General features: G+C 45.8%; 1 protein-coding gene across 2 annotated transcripts in view; it reads left to right on the forward strand.

The window, feature by feature from the left end:
• PIP5K1B (phosphatidylinositol-4-phosphate 5-kinase type 1 beta) overlaps positions 1 to 26,644 on the forward strand; it is a 318,684-nt gene that overhangs the window by 165,790 nt on the left and 126,250 nt on the right. For both annotated transcript variants that reach the window (XM_043566259.1, XM_043566257.1), the window contains exons 3-4: positions 13,200 to 13,330; positions 23,310 to 23,427. In XM_043566259.1, the coding sequence (XP_043422194.1) occupies positions 13,200 to 13,330; positions 23,310 to 23,427 (249 nt within the window). The remainder of the gene's footprint in view (positions 1 to 13,199; positions 13,331 to 23,309; positions 23,428 to 26,644) is intronic.

Consider the following 26,644-nt stretch of genomic DNA (forward strand, 5'->3'; position numbering starts at 1 on the left):
AAATTTGTAGTTTTTATCAAATAATATTTCCATTTATTTTTATTTGAATATACAGACTTTGTTCCCTGGTGTGTCCAGTGTTAAGGATATTATACCGTGCCACGTTTATGATGCATGTCTCAGCATACACTAATATTTTGAAAGGATTACTCTGGCAACATTCATAATGCTGTCCTATCCTAAATCAAAAATCTCATCTGCAGTTGATGGCATATCTCTTTTAAGGGCAATTAAGTGCGTATAATTTACCACTGCTGAATACCTTAAGAGTACAGTATTTTTCTGTTCGTGAGAAGTGTTTGCTTAATATGCTTTTCCATTCCAATGAGAGAATATTTCACTGCCAGGAATATAAATAAGATAGAGATCATCGGAAAGAAATCATGAAACACCTTTTCTTTGTTCTGCCTTTTCTCACATGTTTAGAGAATCAAATCTTCCTTCAGATAAGTGGATACACAGGGATTTTTGTTAAAAGGCTGCTTAGTAATAAGAGAAAGTTAAATATAAAGCAAATCTGTCTGGGGCTTCTTCCAAGGGCGCTTAGTGCCCAGTATGTCAAAACGACCTTGTTATGAGCCAGTTTCACGACCTAGAAGGTCTGTACAGGCACAGCGGAGGATATAATTATTCTTACTCAGGATCTCCAGCATTCTTCTTTTTGAAAATGTAGATGGCTGCAGAAATTTTATCAGAAAAGTAGTTGCCAACCGTGAAAGTAACAGAATGCCCCAGAAGTCATTTATGAAGCCACACTTACTGGGATAAGGGAACCAACGGGTCTGGCTGTTGTATGAACAGGGACTGGGTGGGGAGAATGGTGTTAGAAGCGGGCCTAGGAGCGTAGGTGGGAAGCCAAATGGAGAATGGAGAAGGTCAACATTGAAGGCATGGAGACCCACCTAGGTTTGTGGAGAGGCACTCGGATCTCTAGTGTGGCCAGGACAGCTGTTCTGTCCCCCTGAACTTGTGGTCCCTCTTCCATAGCCAGACTTCCTCGTATCTTGATGAGGCCGTGTGACTGATCCTTGCTGATGGACTGTAAGTGGGTCTTTACCTGGAGGGTCTGGACGGTGAATGGATGACAGTACATTCAGATTGGTAATTCGAAGAGCATTTAGGGAAGGCGCTGTTGGCACAAGTGTGGGAGAAGAGTACAAGGAGACCACAAGGGACAGCATGGTATCTCGAGGCCAGAACTACCTCGTTGTCCGCCTTGGGCCTGAGTGGTAAGAGAAGGGTACAGTTTCTAGAACCCCAAATAGGAGTTCTCTGGGGAGGCTCACAAGAAAGGAACTATAACTTTCAGGACATAGCAGTCTAAGTCCAACCTCCCACTCCCTCCCCACACCCCACCATAGGAAGGAAAGAAGGGAATAAACACCCTGACGTCATTGCAAACATCCCATATTCTTCTGTGGAGGTGTCCCATTGGCCAAATCCAACTGGAAGACAAGGCTGGGAAGCCCTCGAATGTAGCCGCACGGGGAGTGTGCCAGGACACAGAGTAGGGTGCGGAAGGATTGGGGAGCAGACCTGGGGTACGCAGTCTGCTCTGGGACTCCTGGCCACGGCGGTAGGAAGTGGGTGTTCCTTCACCATTCCTGATTCTCCAATCAGCCCGCTGGGTTTGTAGGACATTGAGACCCTAGGGGATGTCAGAGCCACAGTGATACAGGACACCGCCCAGCAGGGGAAAGCGGAACACCGATCAGGGACACCACAGTGGATTCTTCCTGATTAAGAAATAAAGTTGTGTTGCACTAAGACACTAAATTTCAGGGATGCGTTTTTTACAGACGTTAGCAATGGGGGATTTTTAAATTATTGTTAGCGTAGTTAGAATGAACAGGAATTAGATTGTAGAAAGTCCTGCAAGCCCATCAAGAAATTTAGATGCATTTCTATAAGTAGTCCAGAAAAAACAAAACAGTGAAGGTTTTTAATGCTGGGAGGTGGGTAGTGTTTGCTGTTGTTGTTATAAAGCCTCAGAAGGATGAATCCGACAATCAGGTGGTGGGTCTAATGGGACACAGTGAGCAATCAGTTGATGCACCCATGACCAAAACCTGTGTTGTCAGCAGGACCCGTGGTTCAGTCGAGGCCAAGAGAAGCTGAAGGGATGGTGGCCTTTTAATCACAGTCCAAGGTCACATGCCGGCCCGCCATGAAGAACTTGAGGAGGGAGGTTGTCTAAGACCCGTTTAGTGATCACCCCGCTCTATTAAAGAGCTTGGCTGGTCCACTTTGAGATGCGGAGACTGGAAAAGGAATTTGGAGAGAGTTGTGGTTGTGAGTAACTTTCAAAACACAGAGTGTCAGGTGAGGATCTGCCCATCATCTGTAGCCCAAGGCAGGGGGCTTTGGTGAGACCACTGAAGAGTATCGTATGTGTTCCCTGGAGCCTGGGGGATATGATTGACTGTAGTACTTCCTGGGAAATTAGAAGAACGAGAGAATTGTGGGGTCAGCTCTGATGGTGGCCAAGCAAAGAGAAGGCCCTTAGGGAGTGTACGAGGAGTTTCAGGATAAATGATATGTTACCAGTTGAGGGCACTGAGCCAGTGATAAAGCTGATGTGTGGTCATCTCTGAGCCTGGTCGAGTGAGGACCTGGGGGAACTATCAGCCAGAGGAGGTGTGCTCTCCCCGCTAAAGGTGAGGACATAAGCACCATGGGAGGGCGTAACTACAGATCCTAGGCGAGCACGCCACAGAGAAAGAGAGAGAGATACCTAGCAAGCCTTTTAAGTGCCTGGGATGTCCTCCAACTCTTCAAGCAAGACCTTCCTGCCCCCTCCAACAATCAGTCAGAAAAGAGAAGCTCCCCATGGGGCGCCTGGGTGCCTCAATTGGTTGAACGTCCGGCTCCGGCTCAGGTTATGATCTCGCGGTCTGTGGGTTCGAGCCCGCATCGGGCTCTGTGCTGACAGCTCGGAGCCTGGAGCCTGCTTCCGATGCTTTGTCTCCCTCTCTCTCTGCCCCTCCCCCACTTGAGCCCTGTCTCCTTCTCAAAAATGAATAAATGTTAAAAAAAAAATGTTTTTAAAGAAAAGAGAAGCCCCCCCAACCCTTCCCACCATAAGTGGACTAGACCAAATACTGACATGAGACCTTTTTTGGTTATCTGACGAACAGAGGGACCTTTGCTTCTGGTAAGTGCCAGAAGGGTCATAGATCTAACCTTGGGCAGGGGAAGATGTAACCCTAGAATAAATTTAGAGAAACCATGGGAGACAAAAACAAGGTTGGTAATGATTATGTTTCCTAAGAGTGTAGCAGTTAATGTGGGGTTCTAGCATTAGGGCCTGGACTGAAAGAAAATGAAATTAAAAAATGAGAAATTCCAACGTACGTGTGTGTGTGTGTGTGTGTGTGTGTGTGTGTGCATGCATATATTTCAATTCATGCCTCAAAAGGTATTTGTAAACATAGTAGCAGTTCCTTGATTGAAAGACTTTCTTTTCCCACATATAACAAAAAACTTAGAAAATTCACGAAGTACATGAGTTGGGAGTAGAAATCACCTATTATTCAACCACCCAGAGGTAATCTACAGTTTGATATACAGTATTTCCTTCCTGTCCTTTTTTCCTTTGTGGATGTGTATATCTACAGTTGTGAGGTTATCTTTTTCAAACTTGAGTATATGTAACTTGCATCCTGCCTTTTTAACGTAATATTTTTCTAAGTTAAAAGCGCATTTTATTTTTATTTTTTTAATATAATTTATTGTCACACTGACTTACATACGATACCCAGTGCTCATCCCAACAAGTGCCCTCCTCAATGCCCATCACCCACTTTCCCCTCTCCCTCACACCCCCCATCCACCCTGTTTGTTCTCTGTATTTAAGAGTCTTTTGTGTTTTGCCTCCCTCCCTCTCTGTTTGTAACTATTTTTTCCCTTTCCCTTTCCCTTCCCTCATGGTCTTCTGTTAAGTTTCTCAAGTTCCACATATGAGTGAAAATATATGATGTCTCTCCTTCTCTGACTGACTTAGGTCACTCAGCATAATACCTTCCAGTTCCATCCACATTGCTGTACATGGCCAGATATTATTCTTTCTCATTGCCAAGTAGTAATTCCATTGTATATATAAACCACATCTTATGTATCCATTCATCAGTCAATAGACATTTAGACTCTTTCCATAATTGGGCTATTGTTGAAAGTGCTGCTGTAAACATTGGGGTACAAGTGCCCCTATGCATCAGCACTCCTGTATCCCTTGGGTAAATTCCTAGTAGTGCTATTGCTGGGTAGTGCTATTGTAGGGTAGATCTATTTTTAATTTTTTGAGGAACCTCCACACCGTTTTCCAGAGCAGCTGCCCCAGTTTGCATTCCCATCAGCAATGCAGGAGGGTTCCCATTTCTCCACATCTTCGCCAGCATATATAGTCTCCTGATTTGTTCATTTTAGCCACTCTGACCGGCGTGAGGTGGTATCTCAGTGTGGCTTTGATTTCTGTTTCCCTGATGATGAGTGACGTCGAGCATCTGTTCATGTGTCTGTTGGCCATCTGGATGTCTTCTTTGAAAAAGTGACTATTCATGTTTTCTGCCCATTTCTTCACTGGATCATTTGTTTTTCAGGTGTTGAGTTTGGTAAGGTCTTTATAGATTTTGGATGCTAGCTCTTTATCTGATATATCATTTGCAAATATCTTTTCCTATTCCGTCGGTTGCCTAAAAAACACATTTTAAAAATATGGTTTAGGGGCGCCTGGGTGGCTCAGTCGGTTGAGCGTCCGACTTCTGCTCAGGTCGTGATCTCACGGTCCGTGAGTTTGCGCCCCGCATCGGGCTCTGTGCTGATGGCTCAGAGCCTGGAGCCTGTTTCAGATTCTGTGTCTCCCTCTCTCTGGCCCTCCCCCGTTCATGCTCTGTCTCTCTCTGTCTCAAAAATGAATAAACGTTAAAAAAAATTTTTTTTTAAATAAAAAAAAATTAAAAAAATATATGGTTTAGGGACACCTGGGTGGTTCAGTTGGTTGAGTGTCTGACTCCTGATTTCTTTTCCAGTCATGATCTCATGGTTCATGGGGTCAAGCCCCATGTCGGGTTCTGTGCTGAAAGCATGGAGCCTGCTTGGGATTCTCTCTCTTCCTCTCTCTGCCCTTCCTCTGTGTGCGTGTGCACACGCTCTCTCTGTCTCTCTCAAATAAATAAACTTAATTTTGTCAAATATTCTAGATGCAGAGTTGGACTTATGAATCAATGATGACGAGAGAAAAGATTAGAGAATTTAACCCATAGCTTTTGAGATCCCACCAAGTTGTATTCATATTACCAAATAAAAGGACCACTCGGTTGAGACTCAGGTCACTTCTTTCTTCAAATTCTCTTCTCTTGGTTTCTTGAAAGCCATGTTTTCTTATTTTCTTCCTACTCCTGCCATCACTCCTCTGTCACTGCGAAAGGTTCTCCTTTCTGTCTTCTCCCTAAATGTTTCACCAAGCTCCAGGTCCTTCTAGAATACTCCTCTGTCAACCCCCAATGCCATTTATATGTGGAAAACACTTATTCAAATTTTCAGCCCAAACCTCTCTTCTGAGCTCCTGACTTACATCTTAACATCTCTGACTGGGTGTCTCATTGGCATCTCAAATGGAACATTTGATCTTCCGCCCCAAAATATGTTCTCCTCAGTCTCCCCACCTCAGCCGAGCAAACTCCGTCCTCTCAGTTGCTCCAGAGAACCACCAGGATGTTTCAGGACTTTGCTTGCCCTCATTACTAGCTCATGGCAAGTCTTAGCTCCTTCCAAAATATCTCTCCCATTCATCTCTCCTGTCCATCTTGTCTATCACCCTCCTTAAGCCGTCCACATCTCTCTGAGCCACTACAGCAGCCCCCTAACTCCTTTCCATCTACCCAGCAGCCAGAGCGATCCTTTTAAAATTAGAAAGCTGTTCCTTATCAACACACACACACACACACACACACACACACACACACACACACAAAAACCCTTATCATGGCCTGTAAGGCCCAGATCTGAGGCCAGGATCTTTCCAGCCTCTAGTTCTCACACTTTCCACGGGGTCCACTGCTGTGTATTTGCCATGGTTTGCTTTTGGGTCCCTGAACTGCTGCCTGGAAATCTGTTGCCTTGACCTCCTAGTGGGACTCTCAGAGTTCCTTAAGGGCCAGGACCCTGGCCAGGCCACTTCTGTATCCCCATTTGTAGAAGAGCACCTGGCATGTGGGGGGCCCCCAGCCAGCCCTTGTTGACAGGACCTGCTGACTGGCCCTTCTTACCTTTCAAGTCTCTGCGTGTGTACCGTTCCTCAGGGATGCCTCTCCTAACCCCACCTTTCCAAATTGACCTCCACCCTGTGGGCCTCAGTGACCTCACCCTCTTGTTTATACCCCTGACTGCTCTTGTCATTATGTGTGTGAGTCTTTGCCTAATGTCTGTCTCCCCCACCAGACCAGAAGCTCCCATGAGAGCAAGAACATTGTGCTTTTTTTCCCCAGCACCGGTGCATGGCTCACAGAAAGTTCTCAGATCTCTGTTAAATGAACGAACAGCATCTGACTGAATGGCATTCTGAAGGGAGCTCTTCTCTTTACCTGGGGCAACCCCGGGGAAAATGCTAGAAATCAGCCCTGAACTGGAGTATGATCTGCAGAATCATGGCGCCCTCACAGTTGGCTATGTCCCAATCCCTACACTGTGTGCATTCGTTAGCTTACGTGGGAAAAGGACTTCCCAGATGGGATTTGGTTAAAGATCTTGAGATGGAAAGATCCTCCTGTACTCTCCTGGCAGGGCCTTATGACAAGGAGGCAGGAGGTTCAGAGTCCACGAAGGCAGTGTGACAAGAGCTGAGGTCAGAGAGAGAAAGAGAGTTGAAGATGCTGCTGTCTCTGAAGACGAAGAGGCCCCAAGTCAATGACTGTGGGCGGCTTCGAGAGGCTCAGAAAGGCAAGGAAACGGATTCTCCCCTGAGCTTCCAGAAGGAACGCAGCCCTACCAGCACCTTGATTTTAGGACTTGTGACCTACGGAACTGTAGGATGATAAGTTTGTGTTGAGCACACTCATTGGCGGTAATTTGCTACAGCAGCAGTAGAAACCTAACACACAGAGGGACTGGAGCTTTGGTTTGAACAAGTGGAAGATGAGAGTGCCCCCCTCTCCCGCTCAGAAGCCTTAGGTTGCCCACCCATAAACCATCCCATTTCTGTACTCCTACAGCCCGTTTCATGCAATCTTTCCTACTTTCTTTCCCTTTAATTCTACCACTGGGGCAAAGAAGCCTGTGCCTCTGTTCTTGAGTATAGCTTCAGAGATGAGGGGAACACGGACCTGGAGGTAGGGGTTCTCCATGTCGGACAAGGATTCCCACCTCTCGCTGTGAAGAGGTGTCGCTGAGCTGTTTTTTCATGGCCCAGCCTAAGGCCCCTTGGCAGTGAACATCTCTAATTTAGAATTAGACTCTCTAGGGGCCTGGGTGGCTCAGTCGATTAAGCATCCGACTGCGGCTCGGGTCATGATTGTGAGGTTTGTGAGTTCGAGCCCCTTTTCGGGTGGATTCTGTGTCTCCGTCTCTGTCTGCCCCTCCCTTGCTCATACTCTACCTCTCAAAACAAACATTAAAAAAAATTTTAGAATTAGACTCTCTAGATCTCTGTGTGGTTTTGGAAAAACACATTCTGAAAAAAGAGAACACGTTGGACCACTTCCTTGGGAAGAATGCGCCCGACCAGAAAATGTCATTTAGAGTTTTAGGGCTTCGTGGACCTGTAAGGTCAGCTTGCTCAAAGCATTGTGTGTGTGTGTGTGTCTGTCTGTCTGCCTGTCTGTCTGTCTGTTTGGGAGTGTGAGAATCTCTTTTTTTTTTTTTAACGTTTATTTATTTTTGAGACAGAGAGAGACAGAGCATGAATGGGGGAGGGTCAGAGAGAGAGGGAGACACAGAATCCGAAACAGGCTCCAGGCTCTGAGCAGTCAGCACAGAGCCTGACGCGGGGCTTGAACTCACGGACCACAAGATCACAACCTGAGCCGAAGTCGGACGCTTAACCGACTGAGCCACCCAGGCGCCCCGAGAATCTCTTTTTATATCAAGATGCAGGAGTCCATGGAGGTCAGGAAGGAATAATACTGTAAGACAGGGTTCTTTGTCAAGCTAAAGGGTTTGGACTTAATCCTATAGTGAGGACACCAGGAACCCATTAGAGGGTTTTGCACAAGGTGGCGACATGATGAGATCTGTACTTTTGACAAAATTCACTCTGGCATCATCTATATTGGCTCTAATCCCGTAATTAGTTCATCGGAACACCTTGGAGGAGAAAGTGCCGTTGGCATGAAATGTTTTCATACTTCCTTTCCAAGCCACTGATAACAGATGGCACGTTAAGTGATCCGGTTTCATAGACAATGTGCTGGAGAAAGCAGTCTCCCGTAACCAGTGTCATGTCAGTTAAATCTTACTGTCGTCAGGATCATTGCTTCCCTGATGGTGGGTTTCCATAGATGTTGTCAGATTGTTACTTACCACCATGATTATCTCATCGTGGGAGGACTTTCCGGCTTCAGTCAGATCAGATCGTCTCCAGCAGAAAAATTCAGGCTCGTAAGATAGTGGAAGATGGTGGAGTGCTGAACCAGGCGCCTTCAGAGACCAGAGCATCATTCCTGGCTCTCCCACACCCTAGCCAAGGGACTTAGACCCGGTTAATTTCCCAGACCCACGCTGTCTTTAGCTGTCAAATGGGCTTTATAAGCCCTCCCTACCTGCAAAACAGTCGTGAGGATCAAACATTAAAAGATAGCACTTTGAAAACCCAAACCTATCACACAAACCCAGAGCTGATGTTCGTTTTCCCCTTAGGATTCTCGTCAGCCCTGCGCAAGGGTGGGTTAGGAAAGAGGAGCTATGGAAGTGTCAGTGGTTTGCTTTCGCGGTCTTCTGTGGTTCTTTTTTCTGACTATGCAAAGCTTTAGAGGTTGTTCTAGTATCCAGGCAACGTGTTGCCTCCACTTAGCCCATGCAAAGTCCTGAATTAAAAATAGGCTCTGTTTCGCTGTGTTCCGAAATTGAGAGCTACATGTTCTAAAGGAGTCAAAGGTCCCTGGTGGAGCTCGAAGGGAAGATGGTCATGTCCTAGCGCTGTGAGAGCATCAGCCAAGTCCTACAGAGAAAACCGGAGAGGCTGAGTGTGTGTGGAGCCACGGACTTGTTACTGGGTCGCTGGTCTGCTGGCTGGAATCCCGAAGGACTGAAGAAGGGCTTATGGTGTGCAGTTTGCAGGGAAGGAATGTGCTGGTTGTCCAAGAGGAACCACTAGCCCTATACGCGGGTTCTTTGTCACCATCATGGTTTACTAATCTGCTAACCAGAGACACTCCACGTAGCATTTCCGTTTTACAGTTTTAAAGCCCATCTTACGAGTGGCCGTGTTAGAAAATAAGACAGCACGGCCCATCCGCCTGCCGTGACTGCTGCCCGCTGGGAGAACTTGAGGTACTGGGTGGCGCCTTTACTGCTGGTGACTCAAGAAACCACATGCCCCAGTGAACACAGACATTCCCAGGAAGTGGGCAAGATGCTTTTTAATTCTCTACAAATGCATGGGTGCCAAAGCATCGGATGTTACATGGAGGTGGGGAGAAGGAAACCTCAAGACCTCATCCCTCCCTTGGCAGCAAAATACCACACACACCCCCACCACCGTTGCTGGTGGTGACATTAACAAGTGACATTGACCCGTATTCATACTGGTTTACCAAGCGGTTTACAGCTTTTCTTAGGTTGACTCATGGTTGGGTGTGATGAGAAGCAAATAAAATATTTCAGCCCTGGCTTATTAAAAGGAATGGCTTCCACAGAACTCCTTCCTCTGCTGAGGTCAAACAGCTAGACTTAAGAGGGAACTTCAGACTTGCATCCCAGGCTCATTTTGGGAGTGGGGATGGGGGATGAAAAAACAGATGTGGAAGCATCGTGGGCTTTGCAGCCAGAGTGCCATATGCTAGCGATGGGAGTGGGACGAGTCACTTAACCTCGCTGCGCCTTAAATCCCCACCTGTAAAAAGGGCAAAATCAGGGATTTTGACCTGATAGGTGACGGTGTAGTTGCTTATAACTTGGACTCCCCACATGTGAGTTCCACTTGCACCTCGTCACTAGCTGTGTGAGGATAAAAGCACTCAGAACAGTGCCTACCACTCAGTGAATGCTCCGTACGTCTGCGCTGCGATTACGACAGATTGTCATTACGATTATTATCATTGTGCGTCAAGTACCAGGCGCGAAGTGTGGATCGAAAAAATACGAACTTCTGTTACCATTTCTGTTATGTCTCCCCTCAGAGCACTTGAATTTTAAGGAGGCAGAAAGGAAGGTAATAGCATCACAAGTCTGTTTTTTGGTTTAACTAAACAGACGTCAACAGAGCCCTTTCCCGAATCTTATTCCTTGGAGGATTCAAAATTTACTCTCATGCCATCGGAGAAAGATTTGTCCAGTGTTCCTTAGAGCAAGAGCGAATTCTTGAGCCTCACCCCAGACCTTCAGAATCAGAAAGTCTGGAGATGCAACCCATCGGTCTGCTCTTGATTTTGGCTTGGGTTGGCCATGCCCATTGACTGTTTTTTTAAGACTGTTTTTTTTTAGAGTAGTTGTAGGTTAACAGAAGCATTGAGAAGGTTCAGCGATTTCCCACGTGCTCTCTGCCTCCCACTATCAACATCCTCCCCCACAGGGTTGGGTTTGTTACCATGGATGAACCTACCTTATCACCCGGAGTCCACAGTTGACATCATGGCTCGCTCGTTATGTGTGTTCTGTGGGCTTAGATACCTGTGTCACGGCATGTAGCCATCATTACAGTATCATAAAAGGTGTTTTCCCTGCCCCGAAAACCCTCTGTGTTCCCCCTGTCTTCTCCCAACCCCTGGCAACCGTTGCTGCTTTTCCTGTCTCTGCGGTTTTGCCTTCGTCTCTTTTAAGTATCTCCGTGATTCTCATGCTTTCTAAAGTTTGAAAACACCAGGTATAGACTTCTGCTGCTTTGACCACCTTCTGTAGTTGGGGTTCGAGGAGGAGGGTGGTCAAGAAACCACTGGTTATACTCCCTCATCTGTATGACAGGTGTCCCGGCCCCAGAAGGACTAGAGGACTGAATTAAGCAGAAATACCGAGAGTTCCGGGTAGCAGTCAGGGGTGGGGAGGGACGAGCGCTTTGAGAGCGCAGGACTCTGTTGATAGTTCTGGAACAGAACACGTCGGGGTGTCGGGTCCTCTGGAAAGTGCTGATGTCATATCTTGGGCCATACTGCTCTGAGTGATGGATAGAAATGCCTTTTGAATTTGTGTGTGAGGTTAAAGTGAAGAAAATCCATTCCAGTCTTCCGAAGTCAGAGCTCTTGGTACAAAAGGTCCCTGATGCCAGTTGGTGGCATTGCAGAACTCGGGGAGCGAGAATGAAAATAGCAAACTTTTTTGTTTTTGAAGCCTAGTTGCCCTGGGGGCTTGAGTCCCAGCCTTTCGCCATCTTGCTGCCCTGGAATCTTGAAGAGGCATGTGGAAGAAGAAAAACACCGAGCCACTCTCTGCCTCCTCTAGGAAGGAGGGCAGAGAGTTGTGCTCAGACTAGGGGGGATATCATATTTGCAGTGGGGTGAACAAGCCACCAAATGATGACTCCGTGGGGAAGGGTTCGTAGAGTTGTAGAGTGGAAGTGACTGAGCAGCTCGGATCGATCCTGGCCTCCGGTTTGATCCTTGATCCTCAGATTTCCTGAATCGTGGAGATAATCCCTTCTTAAAGGCTTCAAAACTGGCTGTATGCATACAGCTCGCAGATGCTTTAAACCTATTTGGATGCCGTTCTGTGATCACAGGCAAAGGACATACAGAACCAAGCTAGGTCGTATATCCTTTCCACCCCACCCCCAACACTGGTGTCCTCTAGCCAAAGTGCCGTGATCCACAGTCACCTGAGGTTGAACCCCAGACAAACCACTGCAAGCACAGGGCTAGGTCCCCAGTAATCACTTGGTGACTTCACCTGAAATGGCCACACTTGCACAAACATTGAGAAGCATGCCTTCTGGGGCGCCTGGCTGGCTGGCTGTTAAGTGCCCAACTTCAGCTCAGGTCATGATCTCGCGGTCCGTGAGTTCGAGCCCCGCGTCGGGCTCGGTGCTGACAGCTCGGAGCCTGGAGCCTGCTTCGGATTCTGTGTCTCCCTCTCATTCTGCCCCTCTCCCTCTCTCTCCCAAAAATAAACAAACATTTAAAAGATTAAAAAAAAAAGAGCATGCCTTCTAATTTTCCTAAATTGAGTTACTTTGCTATTTCTCCTATTTTATTGGCTAAAACGACACACACACACACACACACACACACACACACACGTATGTGTATGTATGTGTACACATATATGTATATACATTATTCCCCATTAATGTATATACATTATTCCTACACAGGTCAGTGTAGGCAATTGTGATTGTGGATTCATGGCAAAACTAGTAAGCAATTTCCAAATTAAATTTTATCCAAAGACTCAAATTACTTTTTGCTGTCTTATTTCTTGTGAAGATAAAGTACTCCTTTTGAGGGGGCCACCTGCGTGGCTCAGTGGGTTGAGCATCCAACTCTTGGTTTTGGCTTAGACCATGATCCCAGGGTCAAGGGATCAAGCCCCGCATCCAGCTCTATGCTGAGCCTAGAGCCTGCTTGGGATTCTCTGTATCTTCCTCTGCCCCTCTCCCCCACTTGCGTGTGTGCGCACGCTCTCTCACGCGCGCTCTCTCTCTCTCAGACTAGATAAGCAAATACACTTCCTGATCCATAGGTGTGTTATAGAACTTCAGATTTTTAAAAAATGTGACTATACCATTTCTTTTTTGGTACAAATTAGAATACCATGTGTTGAAAGCATCCTACCAAATTTCTAAGCTCTTACTAACAGAAAGGTGGAGATTTGGGACTGTAATTTGACCTTAGAAATATTTGTAGGAAATACTACCACAAGAATAATTTGATATCAGGAAGGGTCCTTAATAGGCTCACTGTCAAAAGAAGGAACCTGTCCTGTTTCCAAACCCAGCTTCCACACAGGTGAGGAACAGGAAAGAAAATCTAACCCCCTTTTCCTGTTTCTGCTGCTTGTGACCTTGAACAAGGCCCTGACTATTGAGGCTGACCCTGAGACCCTTGTTTTCTTTGCAGACTGCATCATCTGCTATCAAAGGTGCTATTCAGCTGGGGATAGGATACACCGTGGGTAATCTCACTTCCAAGCCGGATAGAGATGTTCTCATGCAAGACTTTTACGTGGTGGAAAGTGTGTTCCTACCCAGGTAAGAACATTTCTGTTTGTGAGGATTTCCATGCTAAAGAACCTTCCTGGTGGCCTCTCCACGTTGAAGACTTTCCTACCGGTGAATGGGTACATGCACGCGTTGGGTCTTTAACAGGCCCAGAAGCAGCACCAAGGATTGTCACTTTCCCTTGTGCCACGTGGGTTGCGTTTATTTTTATAGGGAGACGGTAAGTAGGTTCTATGTACTGATGGTAACGCCTGGAAGATTGTATGAAGATTTGAGATTCGATGCGAGGGAGTGCAGTACTCAGAGTAATGTCTGCGTTGCGTTAGAAAAAGAGGGCATCCGCTCTGGAAAACAGTGTGGAGGTTCCTCAAAAATTAAAAATAGATCTACCCTAAGACCCAGCAAAGTGCTGCTAGGAATTGACCCAAGGGATACAGGAGGGCTGATGCATAGGGGCACTTGTACCCCAATGTTTACAGCAGCACTTTCAATAATAGCCAAATTATGGAAAGAGCCTAAGTGTCCTTCAGTTGATGAATGGATAAAGAAATTGTGGTTTATATACACAATGGAATACTACGTGGCAATGAGAAAGAATGAAATATGGCCTTTTGTAGCCACGTGGATGGAACTGGAGAGTGTGATGCTAAGTGAAATAAGCCATACAGAGAAAGACAGATACCATATGGTTTCACTCTTATGTGGATCCTGAGAAACTTAACAGGAACCCATGGGGGAGGGGAAGGAAAAAAAGAGGTTAGAGTGCGAGAGAGTCAAAGCATAAGAGACTCTTAAAAACTGAGAGCAAACTGAGGGTTGATGGGGGGTGGGAGGGAGTGGAGGGGGGGTGATGGGTATTGAGGAGGGCACCTTTTGGGATGAGCACTGGGTGTTGTATGGAAACCAATTTGACAATAAACTTCATATATTGAAAAATAAATAAATAAACACATCTTCCAAAGTTTAAAAAAAAAAAGAAAAGAAAAAGAAAAAGAGGGCATCTGAGAAGCAACGGCTGATGCCAGGATTTTGCAGCCTGTCATTCACAAGACGGGCTGGGGGCCCGCAGTTGGGCCTCATATCTGGGTTCAGTCGTGTAGCTCTTCCTCCGTGAGGACTTCAACTTAGCTCTCCTCCAGAAAACTTAGGAGAATCCCGCCCGTTTGACACCGTAGGTGGTGTCAAAAACCCCCCGGTTGACCGTACAGGTCACCTCCAACTCGATCGTGTTTTGGGGGGAAATCTGTTCAACAAATCAATCTGGGGCGGATGGTGGAGACAGTTGCGTATCTGTGTGAATACACGCGGTGCCACCGACCACTTACAGGTGGTTTAAACGGTAAGGCTTCTGTTACGTATTCTTTACCAAAAGAAAGCAAATAAGTTAAAATGTGTTAAGTCTCGTGCTAGCTTAGGATAGGAAGAGAAGTAATCGTTATTAAATTGGAAATGTCCCCACGACTGCAACGGCCTAGCAAATAAAAACTCAGCTATTTGACTTGGGGGTGCAGGGCAATCGCTTTGTCTTCGGGGCTCTGCGGATAAATGTGTAAGACACAGTTACATTTTAAAATATAAGTATTGCTCCCCAAACTAAGCCACTTTTGGTATCAGTTGTTACTTACTGGGCTCGGGTGAGAATGGCTGGGGAGAGCCTTTGACCCTCCGTGTCTTCGTTGCTTTATTTTTTTTTAAGTCTTCAGGGAAATGGTACTTAAGTTCATCTCTACATCTAGTTGTCAACTGTCCCGAAATCAACCCATTAGGTGGTGAACCCAGACAGCCTAGTTTTGCTTTAAATGCTCTTGGTTGAAGAATACAGTAGACCTATCAGGAATTTTGAAGGTTGCTTCTCTAGGGTCCTGGGCAGCCACCAGAGCTAGTTTCCAGACAGTGAGAACAGTGACAGGTGCTTCGTCTCTGCTGGTCTCTTCTACCCACCGTGTCCAATCAACAGCCAGCTTTGGACGGGCCCCGGGGAAAAGCGGGGCCCAAGCATATGGGCCCCAGACCAGCACCCTCAGGATCACGTTGAACTTCGTTAAAAATTCAGATTCTTGGGCTCCACCTACATCAACTGAATCAGGAACTTCGGGGATGGGCCTGAGAAATCTATTGAACCATCCTTCCAGGAGATTCTAGGCATATAATTGTTGGAGAACCACTGACCTCGCGTGTGACTTCCCACGTGACAGGGATGATCTTTCTCGTAACTACCAAATTTTGTTCTTGGAGTTCTTACGTGATTTTTGCAACTAATGTTAAACTCCAGATGACTTTTCAGCGAACACCTAAAATATCAAAATTACATCTGTGTCCCAAGTAAATTATGCGTGACACACTCTATGAGATACTTTACAACAAGGAGCATGTAACTAGGTTTTCATGAGCTCTTTCTTGGTGCCATGAATCCTTCTGTTCGTGGATGATTTATTAAAAGCATACTGTATCTTGATGATGAAGGCAAAACGAGGTCTCCTTTTTCTTCACGAGTAGAAAAGCCAACGGTGTCCATGCCTAGAATTTGTGTCTTTGACCTTCACCCTCTAGGCCACGGAGAAGCATCAGCCCCTGTGTGGCACCCATGTCGCTGGGGGAGGGGAGGCTTAGCTAATGACCCTATTGAGAGGAACCCACTGTCACTTAAAATGTATCATTTTAACATATATATAGCTTTTTAAGCATCAGTGTGATAGGAAGCATTTGATGCAGACAAGAATTTCTTTTAGCAAATGCCATATTGTTTTTTTTTTTTAAAATAACATACGCACTCTGGATGTGTTTCCATGAAAACAGAAGAAACGGATGTGGGTCTTGCCTCAGTTTCCTCATCTGGGCTGTTCGTTAATTTTGCCAAGGGACTGAGCCCAGCTCTTCTCAGTGGCGGTGGTATCGGCTCTTTTGGATAAGACAACACTTTGTGACAGGGTACACGTGTTAGGATATTTGTCACCCCCGAGGCCTTGCCAGTAATATCTATCTCTTGGTTACTCTCGCAGCCACAAAGCTCCCACAGAGTGATGAGTCAATTCATTACCTTGGCCATGGCGACCGTTTCATGGATATAGACCCCCCGTGAAAATTAACAAACTGTACTTTAAGTCAGCTACACATCCGTAAAGCTGCCAGATAAAGTTTCCTCCCTGCCCATCCATAAACTCCCACACTTGCCTGGAGACAGGAGGAAGGGGGAGGAGGTGGGCAGGACTGTCTCTGACCGTCCAAGTCTTTGATGGCTCTCAAATGCAATGAATCTATCTGGGTCATAGGGAAAACTCATTGCATTGGGTGTCTTGAGATGTTCTAAGTTACTGCCACTGTCTCCCTTAGCAACGAAATGTGTCATGTTTGTTTGTTTACTTATTTCAAAGTGGCTCACAGTTATTTTTAGATATTATATCCTGTTCCACACATCGTTTCATTTTGTAGATGGAAAAAAAAAAAGCCTCTGGACTTGGGATTTGAAGGATGATAGAAAATCCCTTTCAACAGGGGTGCCTGCGTGGCTCAGTCGGTTAAGCGTCCAACTTTGGCTCAGGTCATGATCTCATGGTTTGTGGGTTTGTGCCCCGTGTCGGGCTCTGTGCTGACAGCTCAGAGCCTGGATCCTGCTTTGGACTCTGTGTCTGCCTCTCTCTCTGCCCCTCCCCTGCTCGTGCTCTGTCTCTAAAAAATTCAGTAAAACGTTAAAAAAAATTGTTTTTAATCCCTTTCAACAATCTGGTCCCATGATCTTCCAAAGTCAGTGTAGATTAGTAAGAGAGCTATGACCACATCTTAATCTTTCGACCCCAGGTTCTGCAGTGCAATCAGAAACTCAAGGTTGTAGATAAAATGGCATGTGTAAAGGGACTAGGAAGAGAGAGGAGGATGTTTTCTAATGTTTTGCCATGCAAACATGACCCTGACATGGCAAAAGGAAGCAAAATTGATGAGTGCCAGCCATGAACCACCCATAGTTTAACTGACATAACATTTATATGATACAGCATATGACATTAACTTATTGTTACTATCTTTTAACTTTACCAAAAAATCCATTTTACAGATGGAGTAACTGAGGCCCGGAGACAGGAAGTGTCTTAACCCAAAGCTATACAACCAATAAATGGTGATGTCAGGATTTGAACTCAGGGGCGGCCGACTCCAAAGTTTGGTTTTTCCTTACACCGTGGCAAGAAAGCACAGTAACATTAGTTCCGCTTGTTTGAATCAGAGAAAGTACCCAGCTTCCACCTTAGAAAGTTTTCCCTCCAGCCCCTTGACAAGCAGCTTTAATACTGTCCTCCGTTCCCCTTCAGGAGACGCCATCCCGGCTTTGTCTGCAATGGAAAATAGGGCTTGAAAGCTGGCAGTAAAAGTTTATATATCTTTCCATATTCAAGAGTAATCATCTACCCAAAGAATTTATAAAAGTCTCTTGCATTTTAATCTCCTCCCTCATAACATGGAGTTCAGTTTGGCGAACACAGATTGCTCTCTGTATGCACTCTTGGGGGTGGATGGGAATAGCCAAGGGACACCCTCATTGGGCAGAGAATTACCCAGAACTGCTGTGAGGGTGCGACATTTTTCTACGTGGCAGGCAAACATAGAGGTCAGCAGTTCGTGTGAGCGTTGCCAGATTTCAGTGCTAGATGTTAAGGTTTTGACAGATGAGGCAACTGCCTGCATTTCAAATAATACTGATGTAAACTCATCCAAGAACCCATCTCTCTCTACCATGGGTCAGCACACTCCAGCCCATGGGACAGACCTGGCTCCCTGCCCCTTTTTGTTAATAAAGTTGCCTTGGAACACAGCCACATCCATTCATTTACATATTGTCTGTTTTCCCACCACAGCAGGAGAGCTGAGTGGTTGCAACAGAGATTCTTTTTTTTTTTTTAATTTTTTTTTAACGTTTATTCATTTTTTTTAAATTTTTTTTTCAACATTTATTTATTTTTGGGACAGCGAGAGACAGAGCATGAACGGGGGAGGGGCAGAGAGAGAGGGAGACACAGAATCGGAAACAGGCTCCAGGCTCTGAGCCATCAGCCCAGAGCCTGACGCGGGGCTCAAACTCACGGACCGCGAGATCGTGACCTGGCTGAAGTCGGACGCTTAACCAACTGTGCCACCCAGGCGCCCCAACGTTTATTCATTTTTGAGACAGAGAGAGACAGAGCATGAATGGGGGAGGGTCAGAGAGAGAGGGAGACACAGAATCCAAAACAGGCTTCAGGCTCTGAGCAGTCAGCACAGAGCCCGACCTGGGGCTCGAACTCACGGACCGTGAGATCATGACCTGAGCCGAAGTCGGAGTCTTAACCGACCAAGCCACCCAGGTGCCCCACAACAGAGATTCTTAAAGGATTGCCAGCCCCTCGTCGGTACAGACATTTTCTAGCCCGTCTTCTGTGTGGGTGGATAACACACAAATCATCAAAGAGGATGCGTGGCTGTTTCTGGACAAGCCAACCAGGATGATGTCCTTCCAAGTCAAAACTCTTCAAATATTCGTTCAACGTTTATGGGGTAGGGACAGGGAGATACCGATTTCCTACTCATAAAAGGCACATACCTCTTCCTTTAGTTCCAGATAAAAGGTTTATTGTGTGTAGTGATTGTTATATAACATTGTAACTTACTTGAAATTGCCTTCAAACACGATTTCCCAGGATGGTACCAACTACTTGGGAAGTTCAGCATATAGACAGTGATATCTTGTGTTCCAAGTACATGACAGCCCAGGATGCAGTATTTGGTTGTGGAATTTAAGCTGCTTCCATCTGCTGATTTTTAAAGATTGACTGTTAGCTGGCTGGCCTTAAAAGATGGTGTGGCCTTCTGGGTGTCTCAGTCGGCTAAACGTCCGACTTCGGCTCGGGTCATGATCTCACGGTTCGCGAGTTCAAGCCCCGCGTCGGGCTCTGTGCTGACAGCTCGGAGCCTGGAGCCTGCTTCGGAGTCTGTCTCTCCCTCTCTGTCTATACCTCCCATACTTGGGCTCTGTCTCTGTCTCTCTCTCAAAAAATAAATAAAACACTTTAAAAACGTTTATTAAAAAACATTACTTCCGAATGTGTCTGTGATGATTTCTCCGCAGGAAATTTGCATTCAAATCAGTAGACTGACCCAAGATCACTTCATCAGTTTCGTGTGGGCCCACATGGAACCGAAAGGTAGAGGAAGGGCAAATTCGCTCCCTGCCGGAGCTGGACACGCACCTTGCCCTGCCTGCAGACGTTAGCACTTCTGCTTGGGCCTTCTGGCTCGGGCCAGGACTTCCATTGGCTCACCTGGTTCTCAGACCTTCAAGGTTGAGCTGGAACTGCTCTACCAGCTTTCCTGGGCCTCCGGCTTACAGGTGGCAGATGGTGGGACTTCTCCCCCTCCATAATCACGTGGATGAGTCTGTCCCCCAGGAGCTGCTGGCCGGCTCCTTTTGCCAACAGCCTCCAAACCCCCTACTGTCAGTTACAGCTTGAAATCAGCAAATCCACCCGATATAAAACGCTGCCTCGGAAACAGCAGAGCTCTAGCTCTCGGCTCCCAAACTGGAGCCCCCTTATGTGTCCTGCCGATGCCAAGTTAGTTTCACCTTATTGCTTAGCACCAACCCTCTCCTCCCAGTGCCACCCAAAATAGTGCGTATGAGGCTGTGGAACCACGTACAGGAAGCTAGAGTGTTCCCAGCGCATCCAGCTGAGAATGTTCTTGTGGCCCATCAAGCTTCCGTAAGTAGGATTCTGCCCCCCGTGACCCCACAGTGTGAGGTCCTCCTGGAGAAGAAGAGCTGGTGTATTTGGGCAGGGGCTACTCGGAAGCCTGCAACTGAACCGTGAAAAGGAGGACTGACCCTAGGAACGTCAAGTTTAAGTTAAAGCGTACCTATCTGCCTATGACTTTCCCACGGCTCTGGTGTGAATCTAATGTCCTCATCTTGTTTGTTCCTGACCAGCTTAGGCCATTACTTTCCCTCCCTGGACTTTTTTTTTTTTTTTTTACCTGCTAAGTGGGAAACGCCAGGTAGTGGCTAATGCTTCCTTCAGACTTCAACATTGTATAATTCTAAACGTCCATTGCCACTAAGAAATACGTTTTTGTAAATTTGTTTAATGTGTATCTTTGAGAACAGGAAGAGACAGAGCACCAGCAGGGGAGGGGGAGAGAGAGAGGGAGACACAGAGTCCGAAGCAGGCTCCAGGCTCTGAGCTGTCAGCACGGAGCCTGACACGGTGCTCGAACCCATGAACCGTGAGATCAGGACCTGAGCCAGAGTCGGACGCTTCACCGACTGAGCCACTCAGGCGTCCTGAGAAATACATATTTTTAGATTTAATAAGAGCAGTGGTGGGGCGCCTGGGTGGCTCAGTCGGTGGAGCAACCAACTCTTGGTCTCAGCTCAGGTCATGATCTCACAGTTGTGAGATTCTCGCTTAAGATTCTCTCACAGTCTTGGTCCCCCAACTGCATAAGAATAAGCCATTTGAAGAAAAACACCAAGGAGTAGAACACGGGGGTTTTATCTTACTGTGTGAACATTGAAGCTAATGTCATGCATTCTAATGGAATTAATGACTTTGATTGCATGAGCTACCAGGGACAGAAGAGGGTGGAAGAAATAAGAAACTGGCAACACTCTCAGCCCCCTGAAAGCAGCCCAATTCGGAACCCAAGGATCTGTATTTGCTTTTACTTGTTTGCAAGGGGGCAGAGGCATGTCAGTGGTCACTTTGAGCCTCTTTGATTTTCTCTCTTATTTCTGCCCAGCCAGCATTTTCAAGTTACTCCATGTCCTAGGAGTTCCAGAATTATTCCTCTTGACAATCCCATAGGACCTGGAACCGAGTACATGTCCCCTGAGACGTCTCAAAATACGGACTGAGGAAATGTTCGGATGCGATGTCCAGGCAGCACATGTGCATTGTGAATATTCAACTATTCTCGCTTCAGGAAACAGCAACTGTTGAGATGAGTAGGTGATTTGGGGCCGTTTCACACACCGAGCTGATGCAGCGGTGACGGCTCTTATCCCGGGCAGTCCTGGTCCCTGCACCACTGCCCTGAAGGGCAAGCCTTGCTGCTGCCTTAGTGCAAGCTTCACCTCTACAGATGAGATGTATTATCTGATGTCAAGCCCTGACAATACAAGCCAACTACTTCCGCTGGAAGTCACCAGAAGAAGCAGTCATCTGTGACCACGCGAGAGGAAGAACTGGCCGTAGTGGATATATTGAATAGATAATCTCCTAAATAGCTTTCAAGGGTGATTTTTGACAATGATGGTTTTTTTTTTAACTAATTAATTTTGAAATTCCAGTGTAATTAGCATACAGTGTTATGCTGATTTCAGGGGTACAATATAGTGATTCAGTAATTCTATGCATTAGTCAGTGCTCATCAGGATAAGTGTACTTTTTAATCCCCATCACCTATTTCACCCCTGCCCCCACCTGCTTCCCCCTCGGGAGACCATCAGTTGTCTATAATGAAGAGTCTGTTTCTTGGTTTGTCTCTTTTCTTTGTTCGTTTGTTTTGTTTCTTCAATTCCACATAATGAGTGAAATCATACGGTATTTGTGATTCTCTGACTTCTTCACTTAGCATAATACTCTCTAGATCCATTCACATTGTTGCAAATGGCAACATTTCATTCTTTTTATGGCTGTTATATTCCATCGTATCTGTCTATATCTCTAGACTGTAGTGATTTTTCTTTTCTTTTTTTTTTTTTACCGTACCTGGTGAGTTTTGAACCTAACCTTCAGGTGAGAATCAACTTTACTATTTTACCGTTTGTCTTAAAAACTCACTGTTTTATTCAGAAACTACTTACTGTCAGTGATGTGCTGGGTACCGATACAAAAATCTGTACAAAAATCTGGCTACCATGGACACAGTTAAACTATTGTAGGTTCCAAGTGTTTGTTGCATGCTGAAAGCGTTTTTCTTTGCACAGGCTTACTCGTATCCATAAAAATTAGACCATGACAGAGTTGCCTTAGAGCCTCAGTGACCCACTTAGAATGTGGTAAAGAGAGATCTTGAACCTCTCTACAAAATTGTATTAATCTACTGAATTGTTCTCATTTTTCACAATGAAAACTTGTAAGTACAGGTGGGTTAGGTGGCTTGTCGGATGTTGGGTGAGATATATTATAGTTGTAGTCAAAGACTAAAATGAATGATAAACATCAAAATTCAGGCTAGTGGATGCCTCTAAGGAGAAAGAGAGTTTTATGATTAATAAAAAGTATAGAAGGCAGTTCAACTATACAGATAATATTTTATTTCTCAAGCAGCATTTTAGATTCACGAGTATTCACTAGTTTATTTCTTTATGCGTTTTATGTGTCATAAATATTGCACAAAAATTTTCAAAGATGAACCCAGAAGAGGGGGGAGAAAAGATAATGATGTCTCTGGGAATGCACATCAGGGTTTTAAAATCGCTAAAATATTTAAGGTCTCTTTTCCTATAAATATGGATGTAAGAAATAGTTCAGATTCAGGACTCCCCCATTTCCAGTGTGGTGATTTTGTGAGTGACATTTTTAAAACCATCTCACTTATTCCTAGTTTAAAATCTTTATCCAATGTTTATGGTCAAAAAAAAATGCATTTTTCAAATCATTCCATGCACTAAGCCCTGAATCTTCTACCTAAAGCATCACAACTGGTTTCACTGGGGACGATGGAAAATCACAGGAGGAAAGTCACAGGCACAGGGGGATGATGAAGAATTTTCAGGCTGAAGACACACTGGGATTGGCAGGGAATATGGGCTTGGAGTGGCCCCTGCTGACTTAGCATCTGGTTTGACCTGATGGCCATTGCCCTTGGACATGAGCTTAGAGAGACCCTCAATTGGGGTATGTTTTTCTAACAGGGAAACTGGCCCGGGACTAGGAGAACTACAATTTGAAGTCAAAATTGTCTTTGCTAATTCTCTCTCTCTCTCTCTCTCTCTCTCTCTCTCTCTCTCTCTCGCTTTTTTTTTTTTTTAATATTTTAACTGCAGTGAAGGGAGCAATCTGACCCCAGCACATCATTACCCAGACTTCAGATTTAAGACCTATGCTCCACTGGCATTCCGATATTTCAGAGAACTTTTTGGTATCAAGCCTGATGATTACTTGGTAAGAACCTGTCGTTTTCCTTCCTTCTTCAGAAACGTGTGATCTAAACATTTGTCTCATAGCAACAGCGACAAGTCGTGTGTGTCTCTTACAATGCTCTGGAGCCTCGTAAAAGGTCCAAGTTTTATAATGATGATAAATTGAGCTTCAGGCAATATGATTTGACTCTGCAGCCCTTACTGATAACTACAGAATCTGCTATGGTAATTGATATTTAAATAACTGTGGTGTTGGTTGCTACGTCAGATCATTATTCTAACAGATATAATTAGTTACAAATACTCCTGTGAATTTTGCTGATTGCATTCTACTTGAAAGCCTTCCTGTTTTAATTGCCTTATTTATTCCATTCATCTCAAACCTGCCTTGGCCTGCAACCGTATTCACCTTGACCTACAATTTGAACAGCATTTTAAAGATGCTGGATAGGCTTGTTCTCAACATCTTTTGATGCAAGCTCTTTTTAAACGTATTTTTATTTGGCGCAAGGGCATATCTTATCCTTAGAATTGTCGTTTCTGTCCATCATCTTTCTGGCACGCAGCAGGTGTAACACAACAGCTTTTTTGTGAGGTAGTCTGATCTGACCTCCTGCTCGAGGAACCCGGAACTTCCTTTTTGTTTCAAGAGAAAAATGGTTTATTTCATAATTTGATCACTGTTAACACCCTGGGGCTCTTCACAATCGGTTTTCAAGAAGCTGTAGGAAGGATGCCATCAAATATTTATTGTTCGTCCTTTTCTGAATGATCTTAATAAGACTTGAGCCAGATCCTGGAATAAAGCTTTGCACGGGAAGTATAGCAACATTTATCACTGGGAACAGAGACTATCGAAACTGCATTGTATAATTTGGCTGAGATGCACATAATAAAATTCAAAGCTCATTCTCTTCTGGGCCGATGAAAACCTGCGCGTGACCCTCTTCTTTTTTTTTTTTTTTCAGCTTTTATTGTAACTCCAGTTAACGTGCAGTGTTACATTAGTTTCACGTGTATAATATGGTGATTCACCACTTGCATACATCACCTGCGGCCAGCACAGCAGGTGCACTCCTTAATCCCCATCACCTGCTTCACCCACCCCCACCCCCACCCCTACCCCCACCCCCACCCCCACCCCTCTCCCCTCAGGTATGACTCTCTTCTTTAGTTGAGCCCTAAGAAACTCATATGACTTCTGCTCAGTGAGATGATACTGGCTCCTCAAGGCACATTACCAAGACTTCACAGGGCAGTGGGAACTGAGTAGAAAGTCCCTGGGCAGTCCTGATCCCCTTAAATGTGTCCATCCAGGTAGCTTTCGGCCTCGCCACGCCCCTTGAGCTGTGATGTCAGGTGTCTCTACCCAGCACTACCAAACCTGCCCTCCCCAGCTGCTCCAGTGCACGAACCCACGAGTGTTGGGGGTGGGGGGGTACTAGAGAAGATTCTTTGGTTTCTGACCATTCTCTCATTACTGAGTGTCACTGTCATTCAGGAAACATGTTGATGGAACTCAGTGGGGTCTTGATGCTGTTTTATTGAAAATGAGATTGTGCTCTCATCTGCCACACGTTAGAAATCAGTTGGGTTCTCCTTCTGAATTTCCTTGAGCTTCTGCTAACCGAGGAGATGGCATTTGCTTGCATTTCATAGCACAGATCCCGTCATTGTGATGAGATGGCCAACTGCCTCCCCTTCACCTGTAGGTCTGTCTTTGGCCCTCCTGGGGCCACTGAGCTACAGGTTGGGAAGGCAATTTTCGCACTCACTCTGTCCGGCAAAAGGGCTTTCTTGGGGGAAGGCCTTTTTCTGATCAACGGGGCCCACGGCTTACAGAGTTTCCTAGTGCGCCTTTAAGCTGGCAAAGTTACTTTCATCACGGGGTTCGAGTGTGTACAAAGGAGCCCAGGAGACTAAGCTGATGGCTTTGCAGAGCAGAAGTGTTCCTTCATGGAGCTGGCAAAAGGTAGCTTAATCGATCATCGGAAACTTCGAACGCTTAGGCCACAAAAATGCTTTGCCACCGATTATAGGGAAATTTGAAAGTTAGAAGCCATGACCCTCAGAGAACTTAGAATCCAACTGGCAAGATGACTTTATGTGGGCGAAACATCAGTTCTACCAGACAGCAAATAAAAAGACTAGAGGGAAATAGCAAACAGTCCAGGATTTCAGAGGAGGGAGGGGGTCTCTCTCTGTCGCATGGAGGATTAGGAGGGCGTGAAATGGTTTAGCTCTAGTGACCTAGAAATTGGAAGGGATTTGTGTCGGAGGGAAAGAAGCGAAGTTGACTGCACACTTGATGATGTTGAGCAGTAATGTTTTTGGTGGGATGATGGTATTGGGGGTTCAGTTTCAAAAGAGGAGTCTTTGTCTTTTAGAGATGCATGCCGGAGTCTCTCTGGAGGAAATGAGTTGATGTCTGGGATTCGCTTCGAGAGACTATGAGGGAAGCAGGCAGAGGAGTGATGGGGGTATAGTGGAAACAAGATTGGCCATGAGTTGATAATTGCAGAAGCCAGAAGAGAAGCATATGGATATTAATTACACAATTCTCTTTGCTTGTATGCAGGTTTGAAATTTTCCGTAATGAGAAGTTGGGGGGAGGGGCAGGGAGAAAAAGATAGGAACGGGCAGGTAAGAATGCTTTTCGATTCCATTTTTCCACCTCCCGTATCAACACAGTCCAGTAAATGGACCCATCTCTGGGACCTACGAGAAACAGAGGGCACTGGCCCTCTAGCTAAACATGGCTACCTGGTCCCCAATGGTTATGGCCACCTACCTGCCCCGCACTGAGACACCCCCCGGGGACACCCCCAGCCCAGAACTAGAAGCTTACCTCCAAACCACTTAATCTGAAAACCCCAGCCAGTGATCTCAAGTGTGGTAGAGGAGGAAGGGGTTTTTCACCTGACATGACAGGCTTTCCAGAATTAGATATAACCATCAGACTTTTTAGTCCAACCGTTCATTATACATGAACAGTCTAAAGCTGGGGTTGGTGAAGGAGGTGCCCAAGGTTTTCCACGTTGGTAGGCGCAGACCCCAGACCAGACCTGGGATCCCCCAGCCCTCCCCCGGGCTCTTTCCCATTCCCCAGCTGCCTCTCAGCCCACTGAGTCTCAGACCTCTCATTAAATGTGTTCACAGCGTAAGACTCCCTCGACCATGAAACCGTCAGCTGTGATTATCTGTTCTGAAGCACCTCCCCAACAGGGTCAGACACCCTT

Source organism: Prionailurus bengalensis, chromosome D4 (assembly GCF_016509475.1).
Source record: "Prionailurus bengalensis isolate Pbe53 chromosome D4, Fcat_Pben_1.1_paternal_pri, whole genome shotgun sequence".
Classification (NCBI taxonomy): Eukaryota; Metazoa; Chordata; class Mammalia; order Carnivora; family Felidae; genus Prionailurus; species Prionailurus bengalensis.